The sequence below is a fragment of the Neltuma alba genome, unplaced genomic scaffold, assembly GCF_004799145.2.
Source record: "Neltuma alba isolate B1F8T4 unplaced genomic scaffold, ASM479914v2 tig00003832_pilon, whole genome shotgun sequence".
Lineage (NCBI taxonomy): Eukaryota > Viridiplantae > Streptophyta > Magnoliopsida > Fabales > Fabaceae > Neltuma > Neltuma alba.
The window spans coordinates 2,205-22,568 of record NW_021633440.1 but is presented as its reverse complement, the minus strand read 5'-3'; the positions used below and the strand labels follow the sequence as shown (position 1 = coordinate 22,568).

At 35.7% G+C, this 20,364-nt stretch overlaps 3 protein-coding genes and 1 non-coding gene across 7 annotated transcripts; 3 read left to right on the top strand and 1 right to left on the bottom strand.

Moving 5' to 3' along the window:
- Window positions 1-808: 808 nt before the first annotated feature.
- Window positions 809-3,696, bottom strand: LOC114742597 (pentatricopeptide repeat-containing protein At2g39620). The gene has a single exon (XM_028930822.1). The coding sequence runs from the start codon at window positions 3,694-3,696 to the stop codon at window positions 1,015-1,017; it is 2,682 nt and encodes an 893-aa protein (XP_028786655.1). The 3' UTR covers window positions 809-1,014.
- An 843-nt stretch (window positions 3,697-4,539) lies between these two features.
- TRNAC-GCA (transfer RNA cysteine (anticodon GCA)) lies at window positions 4,540-4,611 on the top strand. Its single transcript has one exon. It is a non-coding gene; the product is annotated as a tRNA-Cys (tRNA).
- Window positions 4,612-6,606: 1,995 nt separating this feature from the next.
- On the top strand, window positions 6,607-10,830 carry LOC114742599 (uncharacterized). 2 transcript variants are annotated; one of them, XM_028930824.1, is made up of 9 exons: window positions 6,607-7,530; window positions 7,767-7,809; window positions 7,905-8,000; window positions 8,561-8,680; window positions 8,774-8,872; window positions 9,090-9,149; window positions 9,259-9,353; window positions 9,662-9,782; window positions 10,496-10,830. In XM_028930824.1, exons 1-8 carry the CDS (start codon window positions 6,899-6,901, stop codon window positions 9,774-9,776), a joined length of 1,260 nt encoding a protein of 419 aa, XP_028786657.1. In that variant the 5' UTR covers window positions 6,607-6,898; the 3' UTR covers window positions 9,777-9,782; window positions 10,496-10,830. The 2 variants fall into 2 exon arrangements, with proteins under 2 accessions (XP_028786657.1, XP_028786656.1); XM_028930823.1 differs by lacking the exon at window positions 10,496-10,830 and having other exon boundaries at window positions 9,662-9,967.
- Window positions 10,831-13,212: 2,382 nt separating this feature from the next.
- On the top strand, window positions 13,213-19,938 carry LOC114742600 (probable galacturonosyltransferase 14). 3 transcript variants are annotated; one of them, XM_028930826.1, is made up of 6 exons: window positions 13,214-13,938; window positions 14,597-14,652; window positions 14,770-14,925; window positions 16,723-17,313; window positions 18,601-18,903; window positions 19,231-19,938. In XM_028930826.1, exons 1-6 carry the CDS (start codon window positions 13,728-13,730, stop codon window positions 19,513-19,515), a joined length of 1,602 nt encoding a protein of 533 aa, XP_028786659.1. In that variant the 5' UTR covers window positions 13,214-13,727; the 3' UTR covers window positions 19,516-19,938. The 3 variants fall into 3 exon arrangements, with proteins under 3 accessions (XP_028786660.1, XP_028786659.1, XP_028786658.1); XM_028930825.1 differs by having other exon boundaries at window positions 14,767-14,925; XM_028930827.1 differs by lacking the exon at window positions 19,231-19,938 and having other exon boundaries at window positions 13,213-13,938; window positions 14,767-14,925; window positions 18,601-18,991.
- Window positions 19,939-20,364: the final 426 nt, after the last annotated feature.

Genomic DNA, 20,364 nt, shown 5'->3' with positions numbered 1-20,364 from the left:
CAATCCCATTGCACTGCACTGCATTGCACTCTAAGGTGCAATGCAATTGAAACAAACAGGTCCTTAATTCTTTTCTTTTCTTCTTCTTCTACTATAATTATTATTAAGAAGGACTTTTTCAATTATTTCGCTTACCACGGATGATTGGGAATTTATTTACATCATATTTTTCTGAGTTCCCAATCAATAAATTCATATATGTTATAAAATTCGCAACAGAAAGAAATTTAACAACAAGGCATTTTATATTTCAAATTTTCTGTAATATATGGAAGCCACATTTAGTTTAGGACTATTATATACACTATTTCTGCCAGATTACTAACATTATAATATTAATAAATAAATAAATATCAATAAAAATCTGTCTCGTTAGTAATGACATGAGCTTTTTTTGTTTTTTGGACCTGAAATGACATGAGTTTATATCTCATCGTTAAAACATCAAGAAGACTCAGACGACATCTACATGGTTACCCTTTAGAGCGGGGACCTATATTCAGACTCTGGCTCCTTGGCCCTTTGTTCCATAAACTGGCACTGGTGTTTGACTCCCCTAAAATAAGGGGAAAAAATGAGCAAACACAAGTATGTATACTACTCAAATATTTAAAACCACAAATTCAGCCTAAAATCTTTACAATTTCAAGAACAAATTAGAGAGAGAGAGACCTGATCAGCTAGAGTATATCGGAACCAGTGTTCAGAACTAGAGCCGACGTATCAGCAAAATAGACTTCATAGCCCTTTGCCCTCTGAGGAACTCGACTGTAGCAATAATGAAACAATTTCATCTTCCTAAAGGATCGTCATCCTCTTTATTTCCTTTAAATGGACCTCGTTGCGCAAAACGCGTCGCAAAACTTCGACTCTAATGAAACAGGTCCCTGTCCTCTTCATCCACATCTAACAGCACAAAAAAACTCAAGCACACAACTATTTCCTCTATTTCTAGTTAAGCTGTTCTATAATAGATACATCCTTCCTCAGTCCTAACCAACTTGTGGGTGGATCTCATTGCATGCCAGAAAGGAACGGACAAGGTTTATGCAGTTCAAACCAACTACATCCTGGACTTTTCGTTAGGCCATGGCCACTTATATTTGATCTTGTCATTCTTGCATCGGGCCATCTGCCACATTGAGCATATATATCTGATAAAACTACAAAATGAACTGGGTTTCTGGGCTCAAGACTAAGGAGTTTCCTGAGAACAACCTCTCCTAACGTCAAATTAGAATGCATTTTACATGCTCCCAGAAGAGCACCCCAAACTTCAGCAGTTGGTTCTGTTGGCATTTTCTTGATTAAACTCAACACCTCATCAAATAAACCAGCTCGGCCCAAAAGATCAACCATGCAAGCATAGAGTTCCATATTTGGTTCAAGATGGTGCTTCTCGGTCATGGTTTTGAAAATGTTCATTCCATCTTGAACTAATCCAGCATGTCTGCAAGCAGATAATACGCTAATGAAGGAAACAGAATCAGCTTGGACACAAGTCTCTTCCATAAGTGAAAAAAGAGAAATAGCACGGTCAGCTTGCCCATGTATTGCGTAACCTGAAAGCATTGAATTCCATGAAACAATATCTTTGTTTTCCATCTCATGAAAACATTTCTCAGAATAAATAAGTTGCCCACATTTAGCGTACATGTCAATTATACTATTAGCAGCAAGAGTATTGGACATAAATCCCATTTGGATTATGCAAGCATGAATAGCCATGCCTTCTCTTAACATTGACAAAGATGAGACAGCCGGAAGGATGGTGATAAAAGTGATCAAATTGGGTTTGACATTTTCTAATTTCATCTGATTGAAAGTGGAAATGGATTCATTGGCACATCCGTTATGCAGGTAGCCTGCAATCATCACATTCCAAGATACCTCATCCTTCAGAGGCTTGATTGAGAAAAATAAGGCCTCAGCAGACCGAAGGCTACCACATTTGGCATACATGTCCATCAGAGCAACTCTAACATGAGTGCCAGATTCAAATCCGCTCTTTTTAGTTATCCCATGGAAACACATGCCTAGATCTTGGTCAACTAAAAGAGTGCAAGCTGAAACCAAACCTACTATTGTTCCTCCATTTGGTTGAATCCCACTTAACTGTAATCTACGGAACATCTGTAGTGCATCACATGGGTCACCGTATCTGGTAAATCCGTTTATCAAAGTATTCCATGTCACAACGTCTTTATAATCCATTCTATTGAATAAAGTCATAGCATGGGTAAATGCTTCACATCTAGTATACATTGAGATAAGGGTTGTCGCCGTTGAGATATCAGAATCCTTATCAGCTTTAACAGCAAAAGAATGTAGGCTCTTACCAAATCTGAGATGTGATATTTCTGCACACGCAGAAATAACACTTGTCAGAGTCACATGATCTGGTTTGAATCCTTCATGCTGCATCTCTCGAAATATACACAATGCTTCACTAGGGTACCCTGCTTGGACAACAGCTGATAAAAAAGAAGACCAAGCAACCAAATCTCTTCCACGTAGACTCAGAAACAGTGTTTTAGCTTTCTTCAACTCTCCGCATTTTGCATACATGCTCACAATAGGAGTAGCAACAGTGATATCTGAAATCACCCCTTGGTGTAAAGCATAGTCATGGACCTCCTTTCCTTTTTCCATGTCTCTCATCTCTGCAGCTGCCAAGAGAGCACTAACAATTGCCACTTTATTCATCTTGGTATCTTTTTGCTTCATTTTATCTAGCAATTGAAGAACCTCAGGGAAATAACCATTGTGCACATATCCAGCCATCATTGTTGCCCATGAAACATCATCCTGAACCCACATCTGATCAAAAATCTGACGAGCAACATTCACTTCACCACATTTAGAGTACATATCAATCAATGAGTTTGAAACCGAACCAGACATAGATCTCCTAACCACATAAGCATGAATAGACTTGCAAGCATCAACATCCGCTAGTTTAGAAACAGCAGGGGCCAGGTTCAAGAGGCTCACTGTGTCGGGCTCAAACCCCTCCATCTGCATACTCCGGAATATTTCCAGAGCCTGAAAAAAATCTGAGCTCTGAGATAAGCCAGCTATCATTGCATTCCAAGACGTAATATCCTTCTTTGGCATTTTATCAAATATCTTTCTCGCACTATCTAAGTTACCCAATTTACAGTACATATCGACAAGACCTGTCCCAATGAAGACATCACATTCTAGCAGCCTAGATGCTATTTCTTGGTGAACTGCAACTCCCTCGTGGAAATCTAGAGCGCCAGTACACGCTTTCAAAACAAAGGTAAATGTATATTTATCTGGTTCGAGCCCATTTTCTAGCATGCTATGATACATTCTTATTGCTTCCTGGAATTGATTGAACTTAGTATAAGCTCTAATGATTGAATTCCATAGAATCACAGTTGGGTTTGCCATAGAATCAAATATTGTTCGAGCCAAACCACATTGGCGAAACAGAGAGTAGGCATTGATTAGATCAGCAATAATGGAATGATCATGTTGGACGCCTGACACGATCAAATGACCATGGATTTGAAACAGAGACCTCAAGTCTTTACATGAACGAATAAGCTGAACGTATTGGTTACCCTTTTGTAGACTCTTGGTGGTGGATGATGAAGGTGGAATTTCTGAAACCGTCCTGAGGACTGTACAATAGGTACAGTGAAGTGGATGTCTCCTTTTTACCATTCTCAATATCATATTTTGATATGCTTGGTACGCCTTCTTCAACGGCTATTCGGTGACGATATGTAGTCTTGTGAAACCGAATGTCATCAATAGACAATGAAGAAAAGCAGAAAACTGCATGATTTGCTGTGTTGGGGTATGGACAAATATTTTGAGATGGCGGATGCAATTATGGTCTGATTCTTGTGTGCATGCCTATGTGTGTATGTTGCCAAGTGAGCCAGGGAGATCAAAGGCGGGGAGATGATCAACGACAATAACTGATTTTTAGAGTGATATATGAAAAATGTGTTACTAATGAAAGGTTTTATCCTGTCTATAAGTTTGCTAATTATCTTTTCTGCTTTGGCAAAAAATATATTTTTCTATAATGATTGGACTTTTTGTAAAATTTAGAAAGAATGTTGTAATAAGGGTCGACGGATTTTGTTGATTTCAATTTTACATGCTAGATTACCGGCCGTTTGGCCTAGTGGTATGGCTGTGTGTGGGGTGTGTGCGTACGAGTTCGATCCCGCCCCTTGTAACAGGGGGGAAAAAAAATTTACATGCTAGATTAATACAGCATACGCAAATTATTAAGTTATTTCATCACTGGAATATCATTTGGAAAAAAATCCGAAATGAAATAAAAAAGTTTTCAAAGAAAGGAAAATCAAGCAAAAACGAGCCTGGCAATAATGAACTAAACCCATAAACTTCGAGGACGTTAAATCATTTCAAATGACCCGGTAAGAACCTGTAAAGTTGTTTGGAATGATGAGGCCATCGAATGGAATGACTTCAGGATTCAGGTCGGGTATTTTCTAATAAAAAAATTTAATTGTCACTCGCCAACAACATGGGTCCATAGCTCAGTGGTAGAGCATTTGACTGCAGATCAAGAGGTCACCGGTTCGAACCCGGTTGGGCCCTTTGTGGAAGAAAATTTTGTCCGTTAATAATTTTATATGCTGACAGCTACATGGATCTCGCTACTTGATCGACCTCTTAGTTTTGTCGTTCTTGGTTTTGCATGCAATTTCTCTTTGGAAGAGCCTCTTTCCTAGTATCAATGACTATGGATAAGTTTCCTGGCATCTTCTGTAGCAAAAACACCACTCAGCATATTAATGTTCAATCCCTGTCATGTTTTGTTTATTTATGTTTCGCTTGGCCCCCAGCTTGGGAAGCTGGAAAAGTGACTGAATTGATTTATTAAAGTTTAACTTTGTGAGGGTAAAGGCAATGCTTCTTGCACTATACTACTAGCTGCTTCTTAATATAAGAGTTAATTGATTAATTTAAGTAAATTAAAAAAGTTTGTTTAGTTGATTATTTATAATAAATATACTAATAAATCGGTGTTACGTTTCTTAAAATACTCTGCTAATCATATGTCTTAGCTAAAACAACAATTTAATATAATGATTACTTTTTAAAAATAAAAGACAAAGTGAATGTGGATATTATATTTAAAATCAAATTAAATGTCAAGTTAACTCTTATATTAAAGATTGGAAGTAGTAATTACTAGTGTTTATCTTATGACCTCTAGGAAAATTCAATGGTTTTGGTATTCAGAATTGCCAATCTTCTTTTGCTTTGAGCTAGGAGACACCACTTCACTCATATTTTAGCTCTATTTCTTGTGGTCATTTTCTGTGTTTAAATTTGTAAATATATCATTCAATGCATGCAATTCTTTTCACATTTCAAAACCATTTCTATGTGATTCTTCTTTGATGCCCGTTTCCTATTTGTACCCTTTGGTTATGCTTCAATCTAGTTTACATTTTTGTATAACTAGAACTCCTTAGATTCCACATTCCAATTCAATTAATTAAGTTTAACTTAATTTGTCTCGATCCTAAAATGAACACCAACTAAAACAAGTCTCGGAGCTTTAATTTTTTTGGGGCAAACTTTTGAACTTTCTAACAAAATCCAAACTGATGTTTGAAACTTTTAGAAGTTATATATTATAAAAGAAAAAAAGAGTAAAACTTTTTAAAGCTCTATAACTGAATTTTAGATTGGCTAAAGGAATTAAAAATTTATCCTTTTATTTAGTTACTCGGTCACTATATGTTAGTTTCACTCTGGTTTTTCTTATAATTAAATATAATGAAAACACCATTTTTTTTTCATAACCCAAAACACTAGTTTAAAGATGAAAAACAGGGTAGTAAAATGAAAATGAGGAGTAGAAACCAAAACAATGAAATTAAGGAAAAATCGAATTTAAAATGTTTTGCTTTACATTGTTTTTTAATTACTTTCTTTTATTTTTATATTTGTTTGTTTTGCCTATTCCTGTCATGATGATAGGAATCTAAATTCTCAATTTTATAAATTACAATCATGTTTTAAGGATGAGATTTAATTACCCTAAAGACTATCAACAAGTAAAAGTAATTATTTTTTTTTCGCCTATCCCCGTCGTGACGATCAATAATCTAAATTCTCAAGTTTATAAATTACAATCAGATCCTAAGGATGGGATCTAATTATCTTAAATTTTATTGAAAAGTGAAGAATAAGTAATGACAAGTTTCAAAGTAAGAAATGACAACAGATTTAGATTGATCACTTATCATTGAGATTTTTTAATAATGAAAATTTTTTCTCAAGATTTCTTGATAATTCTACCTTCAAAATATGGGGGAGGTTTGTTAGATTGGAAAAAAATAAATAATTCAGATATCCTATAAACAATCAGCGTCTTGCTCCGCACCGCTAATCCAACGGCCCACGATCCAAATAATGGTTTAAATGAATAAGCCTGCGCTTTCTCCGTTCTGACCTACAAAAACTAGCCGTTACAGAGAGCGCCTCAAAGCTTAACGTTCCCATTTTCCACTTCCTCTTTTACTCGATCCCTGCTTCAGTTTTCGATCGAACCAAATAGAGTCTCTCGCTCTCTCTCTATCCCTGCTCTCTCACAAAAAGCCTTTTCGTTATCCGGTGCATTTCCAATGGAACTGGCGAGCAGGAGCGTTGGAGCAATCACTCCGGTGAAAGGCCCTAGGTCAAAGAATAAAGAATCTTCTGAGAATACCAATCCCAATGTCACGTCAAACTCTCCAGTAGTAAATCGGCCAAGTCTCAGAAATCAGCATCGAAGAACCCTAATCCAGTAATCTATTCGCCGCAACATAAGATCCGGCAGAGGAAGTTCGTGGTGGCGAAGAAGAATCAGAAGAAAGAGGATGGAGGTTCGATGGTTACGTGCAAATGCAAAGACAAATACGAAGGGAATCATAAGAAGTGTCTCTGTGTGGCATACGAGAATCTCAGGGCGTCACAGGAAGAATTCTTTAAGAATCGTGGAGATCAGGATCAGTCTAAGACCGATGATAGGGCAGAGAGTGAACTTGATAAAGTAATAGAAATGAGTTTGATGATCCAAGACCTTCGAATTGGAGACAATGAGTATGAAGGGAAGATAGAGGCTTGTGAATTGGAAAAAGCTGACGCCGACGAGACGGAGTCGCCTAATCAAGTAGGAAGTTCTACGGTGAAACGGAGGAGGGACAAGTTGCTCGAAGATGCAAGGAACAGTGTTCCTGAGAATGGATCTGGACGAGTAATGCATTTGGTGAAGGCGTTCGAAAGGCTTCGGTCAATACCTAAGTCAAAAGACTCGGATCAGAACGAGGAGGAGGAGAAGCAACCAGAGGAAACTAAGAAGGCGATGAAATGGGCATTGCCTGGATTGCAACCTCCTAAACAAATTGAAGCTGAGGATTCTTCTTCTTCATTCTGCCCATCTCAGTTGATTTTGACGTCCGAGAATCTAGGCTTGGATCCCCAAATTTCGGTTTCTTCTTCCTGGGATAGCAGCCGTGGAAGGTTTGTGAAAATGTTTTGCGCATTCTATTATTAACCTACGAAGCATGTGTACAGTCAGAGGAAAGAAAGCTTCTAAGTTATAAGTACACAAATACTTCGATTCAACTAAATATTGAATACTTAAATACAATCTTACATGTAATATCTAACAATGATACGTTTGGTTTTTGAAGTATCAAACATACGGCTCAACATTTTTGTGTAAATGCTTGTTCTTATCTATTCTTAATCTGCAGTATATCGAGCAGAACTTCTGGAGGTCGAAGGAGCCGCAGAAATGTAAGATTTTAGTTCTTCATGTAAGCGATGCAGACAGATTGGTTAACAATCCTATCCCACTAATTTGTTTCGAAACTTTGATGGATGAATTTCAGAGCTTGGAATCATCATCCAGCACTTTAGGAAGAAGGAGTTGGAAAAAGAAGCAGCTAAAAGTCACGAGCCAAAAACCATTCAAGCTGAGAACAGAGGTAAGTTGTGGGATTGAATCAATGAATCATTAAGGGAACAATATGGCACCTTCACATTTCTATAACTATGAAAATACATATCACACACATATGAATAATACTCAAATCCGTTAGATTTTCTATTAACGAATACAAGACGAGCATTGATATATTCTAGTAATCTTTTTATTTTTTTTATAACTACTATATTCTAATCATCTTTCACTGTTATACTTTAAAATGGTATGATAATGAACTATGAAATTATAATGTTCAAATTATTTATGCACAACAAAATAATATTAAGACGACATCTCTGGCTCTTCACTCTTTTTTTTATATTTATAATTCCAATTGTGATACTATCCTTTTTCCTTATCTTTATTCCGTGCATGTCTAAGCTCTTCTTTTTGGTGATCCATCATGCCGTCACGGGACTTCCAAAAATTGTTGTATTTGCTTCTTCTTTTTTTTTTTTTTTTTGCTTTTTTGTTTCTGAAATAGGATTGCGTTGTTAAACTTGAAAAAAAAAAAAAATTTCTTGACTTTGAATTGCTAATAACGGAATGCTATCACTGCAGCAAAGGGGAAAGTTGAAGGAGGAAGATTTTATGAGGAAGGTGCAAGAGATGATGACCGAAGAAGAAAAGCAAAGGATACCTATTGCACAAGGCCTTCCTTGGACAACAGATGAACCAGAGGTATAGGTCCTACATTTGTTACTATGTAAGATTGAGTATAAAGTTTGATTTGCTTCAATTGTCGCTGATGAGGTTGCTTTCAATTCGTTTTAGTGCTTGATAAAGCCTCCGGTGAAGGAAGGTACCAGGCCTATTGATCTGAAGCTTCACAGTGATTTGCGGGCCATTGACCGAGCTGTCTTTGACCACCAGGTGCCTTCTCTTTCATCTGTTTAAACTTTTATCTTTTCTTTTTTTTAGGCTTTATTTTTTCTTTTCACATTTCAAACATCATTTTAGCCTGAAAATCAGTGCCTTCTCTTTCATCTGTTTAAACTTTTATCTTTTCTTTTTTTAGGCTTTATTTTTTCTTTTCACATTTCAAACATCATTTTAGCCTGAAAATCATGATGATTGTACAATTATGTAGGTGGCAGAGAAGTTAAGTATAATAGAGCAATACAAGATGGAAAGGGAGAGACAACAAAAGGTTGTGTATTCTTCAATTACTGATTTCTTCGTATTTTCTTATATCCTTTCACTTCGAAGTTTTAAGTGCGCTCATAGTTTTGTTCGCTGTTGTTTCCTCCATGATACAGTTAGCAGAAGAGGAAGAAATCAGAAGGCTTAGAAAGGAACTGATTCCAAAAGCACAACCTATGCCTTATTTTGACAGACCATTCATACCTAGGAGGTAAAATGACTTTTTATTTTTTGTTGCTAGTATATTTAGAGGTATCCTTGGACTTTGTTTGGGCTCAATTAGTCCTTGCATATCCACTATATTGGCCTTGTATTTCTTCACTTTGCTTCCAAAATAATCAAATCTGTGGAGAGATACCTAAGAATTGATCTTATGTTTGTCTTCTTTTGATTACGTTGTAACCATATGTCTCATACATGTATTATTTTTCTCTACAAAAGAATTGGTCCTTGTGTTCGTCTTCTTTTGCTTACCTTGTAACCAAATGTCTCATTCGTGTCTTGGTTTTTGTATACAAGGTCAATGAAGCATCCAACTATACCGAGAGAACCCAAGTTTCACATTCCTCAGCATAAGAAGATCAAGTACTGCTTGTCATGGAATGACATCAGCTCCTATACCTATATTGACTAAGCTTCTGTAAGCCTCCCTAAGTGTCATCTGTTAACATGAAACGAATAAAAATAATTTTTATTTTACTTTTCATATTTTCCCCACTCCCAATAGTGTTTGATCACACTTTTGTACATGAGCAACCAATATAGTTGCCATTATTTTGGGGTTATACCATTGGTGATATGTTCACTGTAGTGAAATTGTCTATAGTTTAATGGTGTTCAATCCTCCCACTATCTATACCTTCTAACCTCTGGTGGTGATTGGTTCACTGTAGTGCAGCGGTCTGTCTAAGGCCCTACAATTTACGCTTCACAAGAATCAAGCTGCAACTGATTTACCCGTAGATGCAGTGACCAAAATGACTTTCCAACTTTTATTCACTTCATAGACAAATTTATTCAATTTGGAATGGTAGAAAAGATTATTAAAAAAAACAAACAAACAAACTACCAAGAATATTTTGGTCATCTCAGCATAAATTAAACCATACATTAACTGCGGTTTAATGGTAGAAATCACAACATTCTTCTGAACAAACCATTAAAATAAGAGCTTGATTGATCGATGAGACTCTTCGCTTGAAGTTTAGTAGTAAATGATGATCCCTTTGGTTGCGGTGGATCTTCAAACTGGACATACCTGAAGAGGGGTGTGCGTGTGTGTGTGAACACGAGTGCGTCTGTGGATACCCATACAAATGAGACCTAATACTTACTTTTTGTCCCACTACACAGCATGCAGCTGGGGAGAGAATCCAAACTGTTGGCCTGCAATGGAGATCAACCTCATCTTGTTGGTTATTGCTTCACCGCAGTTGGCAATTCTGTAGCAGCTATTACTTAATTGGACCATACACATGTTCTATGAAGTGGACCTGCAATGCTTTGCCTTCATATACTAATGGAGAGGCTCCTCTTGGTCACATGTATGGCCTGTCCTAATTTCAAAGTACATTTATATACGGAATACCTTGTCATGTGGAGAAGTTTCCGTTATATGTAGAATGAGATGGTCCATTTTAATGAGCACACACTGCTCTTAGTCATTGGGTATGGAAGCAAGACCTTGTGGAATTAGACTGAGGTTGGATTTGTGTGACATCATAAAAGTCAGCAAGAGATTTTCTGTAGTGGTGATGAAGTGCCAAAGCCTGCATGTTTGCTGCCATAGACTACCATTGAAAAGGAGAATTGGGGTGATAACACGTAGTAGATGTGGTTTTTGTACTCCTTAAACTGATGGGCACCAACATCTGGATCGTTCAAATTTATTTTTTTTAAATTTTTGTCTTTATAAAAAATTATTTTGATATGTATAGAATCTAAAATAAACATATTTGTCAGTTTTTCAAAAAAAAAAATATTTAAAAGGCATTAGTTGAAAACTTCAAATTTGAAATTGTATTTGACTAATGACCGCAACTGCGAAGTTCTAAGGGATGGCTGTGATGTGCTCAATGCAATGGTTTCCACGACTAGACGCAGAGCATGACTCATCGGCTGCAGACATGGTTTCCTTGTATGCTAGTACTTTATTGTCCCTGTGGGTTCCAAATCCAAAACAGATCTGCCACTCAATATCTGAAGCTTTAGCCGCGGCTTGGCTCCTCGTTAATGGAAAACAAAAGCTGGAGTTCAGGCCACAGCTTGGTGATTCTTTTATGGGTATTTGAACATCCCCATCAAGTGGGAGGGATTTTCCTATTTTTGATCCTTCCGCTAGTTCAATTTAGAAGGAAAATATGTCTTGTACTATTTTTCAGGGGACAAAAGATTAAGTCTGGTTCATAATAATAGATTTTTTTTGTCATTAATTATTTTGATGTCCTTCGAGACAGAGTAATAAAAAATATTGATTAATTTCGTTATTGGTCTGTTTTAATTTTAATTTACGAAATACAAGGTAAATATTTGAAATTCATCTTATGTGAAATATACTTGTAAATACTTATACAAGGGATATCAAACAAATACTATAGCTTCATTGTATTGAGAAATAAGTCAATATGCCTATTGAAAAAAATAAATAAAAGAATGCCATTTTGGAAATGAGTATTGCATCATTTTATTTTATCATGCCATCCTTTTCTAATACAATATTTTCTATCTTTTTACCCTTATTAGATTATGTCAATACACTAATAATAGATTAAAAAAAAAATCGAATTTGTTTTCCATCTTCTAGCCAATTGTGCAAGCATACTTGATGACATTTTTGTTTGCATATGATCCAGTAAAATTCAAAATCGATTCCACTGAACGACCAATTATGCTGATAAATTCATTTATGTAATTAATAAAATGGGATATGCTGCTTAATATTTATAAATAATTTGACTTTTTATGAATCAATATATATTAATTTCTCAATTTAAATGTATGAATTATTTGAGACAACTGTTTTTATATTAAACATAAAAAATCAATTCAATTTGTGTTTAAGAATTATAATCTTGTTTCAAACTATTCCTTGCTAATTGCAAGAAAATTTATACTAACAATAGTACTCCTCCAATTTTTAATATATAACTTAATTATTAACTTAATTTTGGTCCTAAATATAACACATATTTCTCATATTTACTATTTTTTTTCTAAATTACCCATATGAATACTCCTTCAACCATAATCAAGTAAGTGAGGAAAAAAGGATATTAAGAAAGATAATTATCGTGTTTTAGAAAAAATATGTCGCATTTCTTATAATTAACTAACTTACATAACTCCTTAATCTAATCAAATTAGTTAAATAGGTTTTATATTAAGAATCGAAGGAGTATTAATTTTCAGTACAAATGATTATATAATACACATTTTTACAAACACATCTAATTTTTAATATTTACAAGTTAATTATTTAACTCATATATTTAAAAGTGAAGGGAGCATTGATTAGATGAAAAGCTAAATGATCTCATGTTGAAGTTCCTCTTAAAAAAAAAAAATTAAGGAGAATTATCATAAAGTCTTAAAAAAATTTAATTACTAAAAATTTTAAATAACAAGTAACATTACATACTTTTTAGTTGTTAATGGACCTTTTGATAATTAAATCTCTTTTTTTCTTGAGACTTTTAGTAATTTCCCCTAAAAATTATTGTAATTTCAATGAGTAAATATAATATATTAAGTTTAAAATTTACCACACTAAAACATCTGCTAGTAGATTCAAAAATAAAATAATTAACAATACATAAATTTAGACGCTATTTTCCTTTCCATTTCAACTTGTTACTCTAGGTTATGCTAAAAAGGATAAGACAGATTAACTAAAAATAACGATCAATTCCTTGGAATACTATTCACTTAAGAATAAGAATTGGCCATAAACATAGGAGGCTTCTAAACATAGCTCCCAGGTCATGTCCCTATTGGCCTATTCCCTAATCTCATGGTCAAACACAAGCCCAGGCTTCCTTTCTCTCTCCTCTCTGCATTCTCTCTCTCTCATCTAAATCCAACACGGTTTTGAGTTTGACTCTTAAAGCTCGTCATCTCTCCTTTTTCATATTTTTTCCGGAAAACTAAATTGTAGATCCGTCCAATCACAAAGCTCCCCACAAACGGAACGAGTACTGCACAAACACAACCATCAGAGACGGGACACAGATTTCTTCTCTTCGCTCTTGATCCATGGGACGTGGGATCGTCACAACGTAGAAACTGGATTGCTTTTTTTGCATTTTGTGATTGATTCCACCAAAACCCAATTGTGATCACTCCAATGCGGTCTGCCAAAAGACCCCAGAAAAATACAGATTTGAGCAGAACCCGGATATATAGATCTAAATTATACTTGCAATCTCGGTTTCAATCACAGAGGCATTGCCAGTGGTTGATTTGCGCATTTGGGTTCGGATCTGATGGTTTGTGTTTTAAGGCCATGGCTGATTGTCGGTATATTCAGTCCTGGCGACTCTCCTAGGGTTGTTGTGCTCGGCAACGACCTGGGGCTGCATACACGACGATGCAGCTTCACTTCTCGCCTAGCATGAGAAGTATCACGATATCGAGCAGCAATGGCTTTATTGACTTAATGAAGATCAAGGTCGCAGCTCGCCACATTTCTTATCGAACCCTCTTTCACACCATCCTCATCTTAGCGTTCTTATTGCCTTTTGTCTTCATTCTCACTGCTGTCGTTACCCTTGAAGGTGTCAACAAGTGCTCCTCATTTGGTACTCCATTATGAACTTCACATTTGTTTTCTTACCTTTGAGTTTTAATACTTTGATCGTTTTCATGCTATTTGTTGATTATTTGTTCGTTTGTGATAGATCTCGGTTTGAACATAGGCTGAACTGTGGCATCTTTCTTTTTCTGATTTATTGATTTTTAAAAATTAAGGATCTGGATTGATGTCATTGGGCAGCTTACGTCATGCTGGAGTTGTAAAATTTTAGTGTAGGATCTGAAGTATGACTACATATTTTAAGCGTTCCGCTTGTAGTTTGACTGCACTTGAACTCTAAATCAGCGGTCAATATGTTGTCATGACTTGGAAACATGTATTGCTTAAATTTGTAAGCTGAGTCTTTCATTTTAAAAGATTCATATGAATTGAGATATATTGGACTTAAACTGTCTTGAGGAATTACGAATTTTTAAGTTTTGGTATAATATTTGCTAATTTATAAGTCATCATCCTGTTCTCAGTTACTCATTGGTGAAAAAATTTCGTTATCTATTTTGTATCTTTTTTGAACTTCATTCACTTGCAGCTTACTCTAGTTTACTCAAGAAGGTCTCAAACATCATTCCCGTATCCTTAATATGTCTTGCCTTTGCCCAATTGTAGAATTTAGATACTTAATCGTGTCCTCTTTTGTTCTCCAGGTTGTTTAGGCAGGCGGTTAGGACCAAGGTTTCTCAGTAGAGTTGATAATTCAGGGGTAATCCGTTTTATATGTCACTTCATATTAATTTTATATTACATTACTATATTTATGAAACGTTGGGTAGGAAAGGTTATCTGACCCCCTTTTGTGATTGTGGTGATGATGCAGCAGCGGTTGGTCAGAGACTTTTACAAAATCCTAAACGAAGTGAAGTCTGGGGAAATCCCAGCTGGTCTAACACTGCCAGATTCATTTGAACACCTGGTTTCTAATATGAATAGCAATCACTATGATGCAAAGATGTTTGCATTCATCTTAAGGGGAATGGTAAGCTTGTTATGGGGATATACTGCACTATGCTTTTCTAAGTTACTCCTCCAGTTCTAAATATAAGACCCTTATACACACTACAAAAAGGGTCTTATATTTAGGGAGTGGGTTATTAAACTGAAGTCATAACAGTGTTGCTGCACCTTATGTCTGATGGCTTAAACTGAAGTCTACCATTGTTGCTTCATTATTGAATTTTACTGTTGATGCCATGGGCCTGCTGCTTACGAGGTGGCTTTTGCATTGTATATGGAGAAATGGAGTTTCCTTTGTAGTCGTATTAATTTCAAGCCACTATGATTGATGATTTTTTAGGTGCATATGTCCTTGCCAAAATATGAATATTATGAAGGTCATGTGGTTTGGATAGCTGATGCACAGTTTAAACTATAACTAACTTTCAGCAAAGAAATTTTAATCACGATGACACAACTGTCTCTGGGTAAACAACAATCCAGCAACAGACATCTCTAGATTCTGAATGTCTATACTTATATAATTATTTGGTACAAGAAAAAATTGAAGTTGCAACCTTTTATCCTACCCTTCAGTTATCCAACTACCTAAGCCCAACTTGAATGGTATAATGCTCATTTATTTTGAGCTCAGATGGCTTTGCCTAAAGCCTAATTGCCTATGGCAAAAGCTGTTTTCTAGATATAACCGGTAGTCTCCACCCTACTAAATTGCTAGAGAGATTGTTACCCTTTTGCATCGTATGACTTTTTCTTGTATCATCATTAATTTGAACGTAGGAGTGGGCCTTATATTGTACTTCTCAATCTGGTAATTGACAGTCAAGAATGTTGAAAGGAAAAATTGCTCAACCAAAATTCATTCTATGGTTAAGGAGGAATTTTAACAGGAAAACTGAATATTTTGCCTTTATGCTTAATTTTGTGTGTTGTGTATGCACCTTTGCTGGGAAAGGCTTAGTTTTATTGCTTCTGGTGATGTTTCTTTGACGATCATGATGTAATCCCATAAAGCTCTAAATCTTGGCTGCTTGACCATAATTATTAATATTACTTTTATGAAGACATTGCTATTCATGTCCACAACCATCACTTTGATAACTATAATTTTTACACTGACACTAATTATTATGCTTATAATCTTGCTTTTGATTACTGACAAAATGTCATAAGCTCTCAATCATGGATATTTCACCATAAATATGAAGATTACTATTACAAAGACATATGTTAGTCATTCATGTTCCATAACCATCGGTTCTGTAATTTTTACGCTGACATTAATATTGTGTATATAATCTTGGTTGTGATTACTTCCCCTAGATGGGTTTATTTATTTATTTTTCGGTCAACTCACTATCTGGGTTTATGGAGGATGGAGACAGTTTACTATGTTGTGTTCACTTTTATGGAACCTCTGGTTGCTAGTCAAGAGGACTATAGAGAACCTTTAACTTTTTCAACTAAGAAATTCCATAAAATAATATTATGATATAGAGACATGGCAAAGACGGTTAAGGTTTAGAGCAATTAGAGTGCAGTTTTTTATGATTTATGTGGTCCTAAAAGAGAGATTGAGGAAAGAGCTACTTACAAAATGCATTACCAATTGATGACAAATCTCTCAGTTATGATGTAATGTGTAAATTTAATTGAATGATTCAAATAATGTAAGACTGATAGAAGGTGCATATAAAATTATAACATTGCATTAGTGTATGCTTTATTCTTGATGTATGTTGCAAGGATGCAAATTATATTGGGTTGAATAAAAGGCTTGTGTACTCAATGTTTGTATCTTTGGTTTGCTTTTGAACAGATGGAGAAATTTGAAAGAGATATCAGAGAGTCTAAGTTTGCAGAGCTTATGAATAAACACTTTGCAGCAAGTTCAATCCCTAAAGGAATTTATTGTCTTTCCTTGCGATTGACTGATGAGTACTCGTCAAATGCCCATGCTCGTAAACAATTGCCTTCTCCTGAGTTACTTCCTTTACTGTCTGATAACTCTTACTACCATTTCATTCTGTCAACTGATAACATCTTGGCTGCTTCAGTAGTAGTAACTTCCACTGTACAGTCTTCTCTAAAGCCTGAGAAGATCGTGTTCCATGTCATCACTGACAAGAAAACTTATGCGGGCATGCATTCATGGTTTGCACTAAATTCTGTCTCCCCTGCTATTGTTGAAGTCAGAGGCATTCACCAGTTTGACTGGTTGAGTAGAGAAAATGTTCCAGTTCTTGAAGCTGTAGAAAATCAAAATGGGATTCGGGATTACTACCATGGAAATCATGTAGCAGGAGCCAATCTCAGTGAAACAACTCCACGTACATTTGCTTCAAAATTGATGTCCAGAAGTCCAAAGTACATCTCGTTACTCAATCATCTACGTATATACATACCAGAGGTAAGTTAAATTTAATTGACAACTCTTCCTATCCTTGGATTATTGTGAGATTTTATTTTCTGGGAATGGAACATCAACACAATAATTCTCTTTAAGTCATCTAAATTACATCCCTTTTCTAACATGAAGCCTCCTTCAACCACCCCCTCGGGCGGTGCCGGGGCCCAGGCCCAATGAACATTTGCTGATTTTTCTGCCATAACATGCACAACAAAACATGAATGGCACACACAAATTTTACACAAGCATAACAAGTCCTATCTCACTAGGTGGCGTTAGTTACATAAATCACAGGACACCATTGTAATCTATCATTAACTATCTATCCAAATATATTGTTTGCCATGTGATCCCATTCTGTAACTTCCTCAAGTGCCTTTCTTAGTCTCCCTCTTCCTCTATTCATAAGGCTAAAATCCATCTGTTCAACTCTCCTTACTCGGGCTTCTAGCAGTCATTACCATGACACCCTGACAACAATTGTCTGATATGCATTTATAGATTATAACATGTCAATATGATTTTCTTTCCCTTCTTGGATTTAGCTGGCAAAACGAAAAGGAAAAAATAAGCCATATAGAAGGGATGAAATAAAAGATTAAATGGTCCATCTTGATGATTTCATGGAAGTTATTTTTTATCATTTTCCTTTTTTAACTGCTTATAATATTTTCGCTACACTGTGAGCAGTTTGAACTTGCAATTGCATAATTTAACATTCATTTTAGGAAAAATCGCAAAAAAAGACTGCCGAAATAGAACAATTGCAAATAGGGACTGGGACAACATTAATATGAGTTTTGACAACAATAGTATGAGTTTTGACAGCAATTTCTGTGAATGGAGCCCTGTGTGCAATTTTTCAATTTTCAGGGTCTTTTTGTGTGATTTTCCCTCCATTTTATTTAGCAGCATTTTTGGAAAGTAACAGTGAAAGGTGCTTTAAATATGGGTTGATATTGATCTTATTCTTATTCAAAGGCGCTCATTGAATAGGAAGTTTAAAGAGATTAGGTTAAGTATAACACACGCTGAGATGGTTTATACCTACAACCTTATATATGAGCCTTCTTTTAAGTTCTTTGATAGATTTTTTATTTGATATATTTATTAATGTATATATTTGTGTATGCACTGTACCATTGTCACTGCTTTATGGATTACTTGTATATCTTTAAAGAAGATCTTTATACTTTTGTTTCATGCTTATATTCTTTTTCTTTATCTAAAATATTGGCTCCTATTAAACATGTTGATGCTGATTATGTGTCTTATGTGTGCAAACAGCTTTTCCCAAACCTTGACAAGGTGGTTTTTTTAGATGATGATATTGTTGTCCAGCGTGACTTGTCTCCACTTTGGGAAATTGATCTTGAAGGGAAAGTTAATGGAGCTGTGGAAACTTGCAGAGGTGAAGACGAGTGGGTGATGTCTAAGCGTTTCCGAAATTACTTCAATTTTTCCCATCCCCTCATTGCAAATCATTTGGACCCTGATGAGTGTGCATGGGCTTATGGGATGAATGTCTTTGATCTGCGTGCATGGAGGAACACAAATATAAGAGAAACGTATCATTCCTGGCTCAAAGAGGTAAAAGTCCATACAGTCAGACTTAGGGAAATTTAACATTTTATCTGTTATGGTCTTTTATTCCATTTGTTTAATGTCCAGAATGATACAAATTTACTCTATTTGATTAATATTCTCAAGAAGCCCAGGGGCTGATTTTATGCTAATTTTGAGGCACAAAATTGATAGCATCGGGTAAATGCCACTTGAATAACATAATTTCTTTTTCACACTTGAACCAAAACATTGACGTAGCTGCATCTGAGTATGGTGTTATATTGGGTAGAGGGGCCTTTTGTTTTCTTGGTAAAAATGTTCTGGGCGTTGTTAACGGCTTCTGTATGGCAGAATCTGATGTCAAACCTGACAATTTGGAAGCTTGGAACCCTACCACCTGCTTTGATTGCGTTTAGAGGTCATGTTCATCCCATTGACCCCTCCTGGCACCTGCTTGGCTTGGGTTATCAAAATAAAACCAGTATCGAGGACGTGAAAAAGGCTGCAGTTATCCACTATAATGGCCAGTCAAAGCCCTGGTTGCAAATTGGCTTTGATCATCTTCGGCCATTTTGGACCAAGTATGTTAATTATTCTAATGATTTTGTAAGGACCTGTCACATCTTGGAGTCATAGCTGAGGAGCAAGAAGCTATGGTATGAGATATATATATATATATATATATATGTATAGAACCGAAGAGATACAAAGTAATACAGGTTTTTGCGGCTTGAGTTTTTATTGGACATGAATTTGAGAAGGGAGATAGAAGAAAGTTGGTTGAAAGGCCAAGACATTTAAAGCATTGTGGGTGTATTTTGCTGGCATCCCAACGTTTTTGCAGATATGGTACCATCCTGACATGCTCTTAAGCAACAAGTTCAGATGGTGACACAGCAACAATGCCACCTCTAATTCTGGTTCTAGTTGGAGAAAGAGAGAATACTACTATCGATCTTCTGTGAGGGACAATAGAGAATATTGAAGGAAGTGAATATGAAGATGGAGAAAGCTGAAACCTGTGTCATGGTTGGTTCTAAAAACAGCATGCTAGGACATTTATTTGTTGAGATCCCCCCCCCCTCTAGCACAGCTTTTTTCTTTACCCTCTTCATTATTTAGCTATTTAAATTTTTGTTAGCACCCAATTTTTACCTTGACCATATATTGATTTGATGCCATGATGGTGAATTATAGGATAGTTCATGAGATTGCTATGTTACATTTCAGGTCCATTGAATTGGGGAACTGTTGTTTGTAGGATAATGTATTGGTTGGTATTCGTTTTGTACAATCACACCACATTGGAAATGTGCAGAATATTCTTTCCTTTATTATGTTTCTTCATCCATATATTACCTCTGCATTTACCCTGTCTGAGAAATCTAAAATAAATCTTTCAGAAGCATGTTTGACGTATTGTTATGGCCCAGCCATGTATTTATTCGTTAAGATCAATTAATTTCTATTTGAATTCACAGGAAG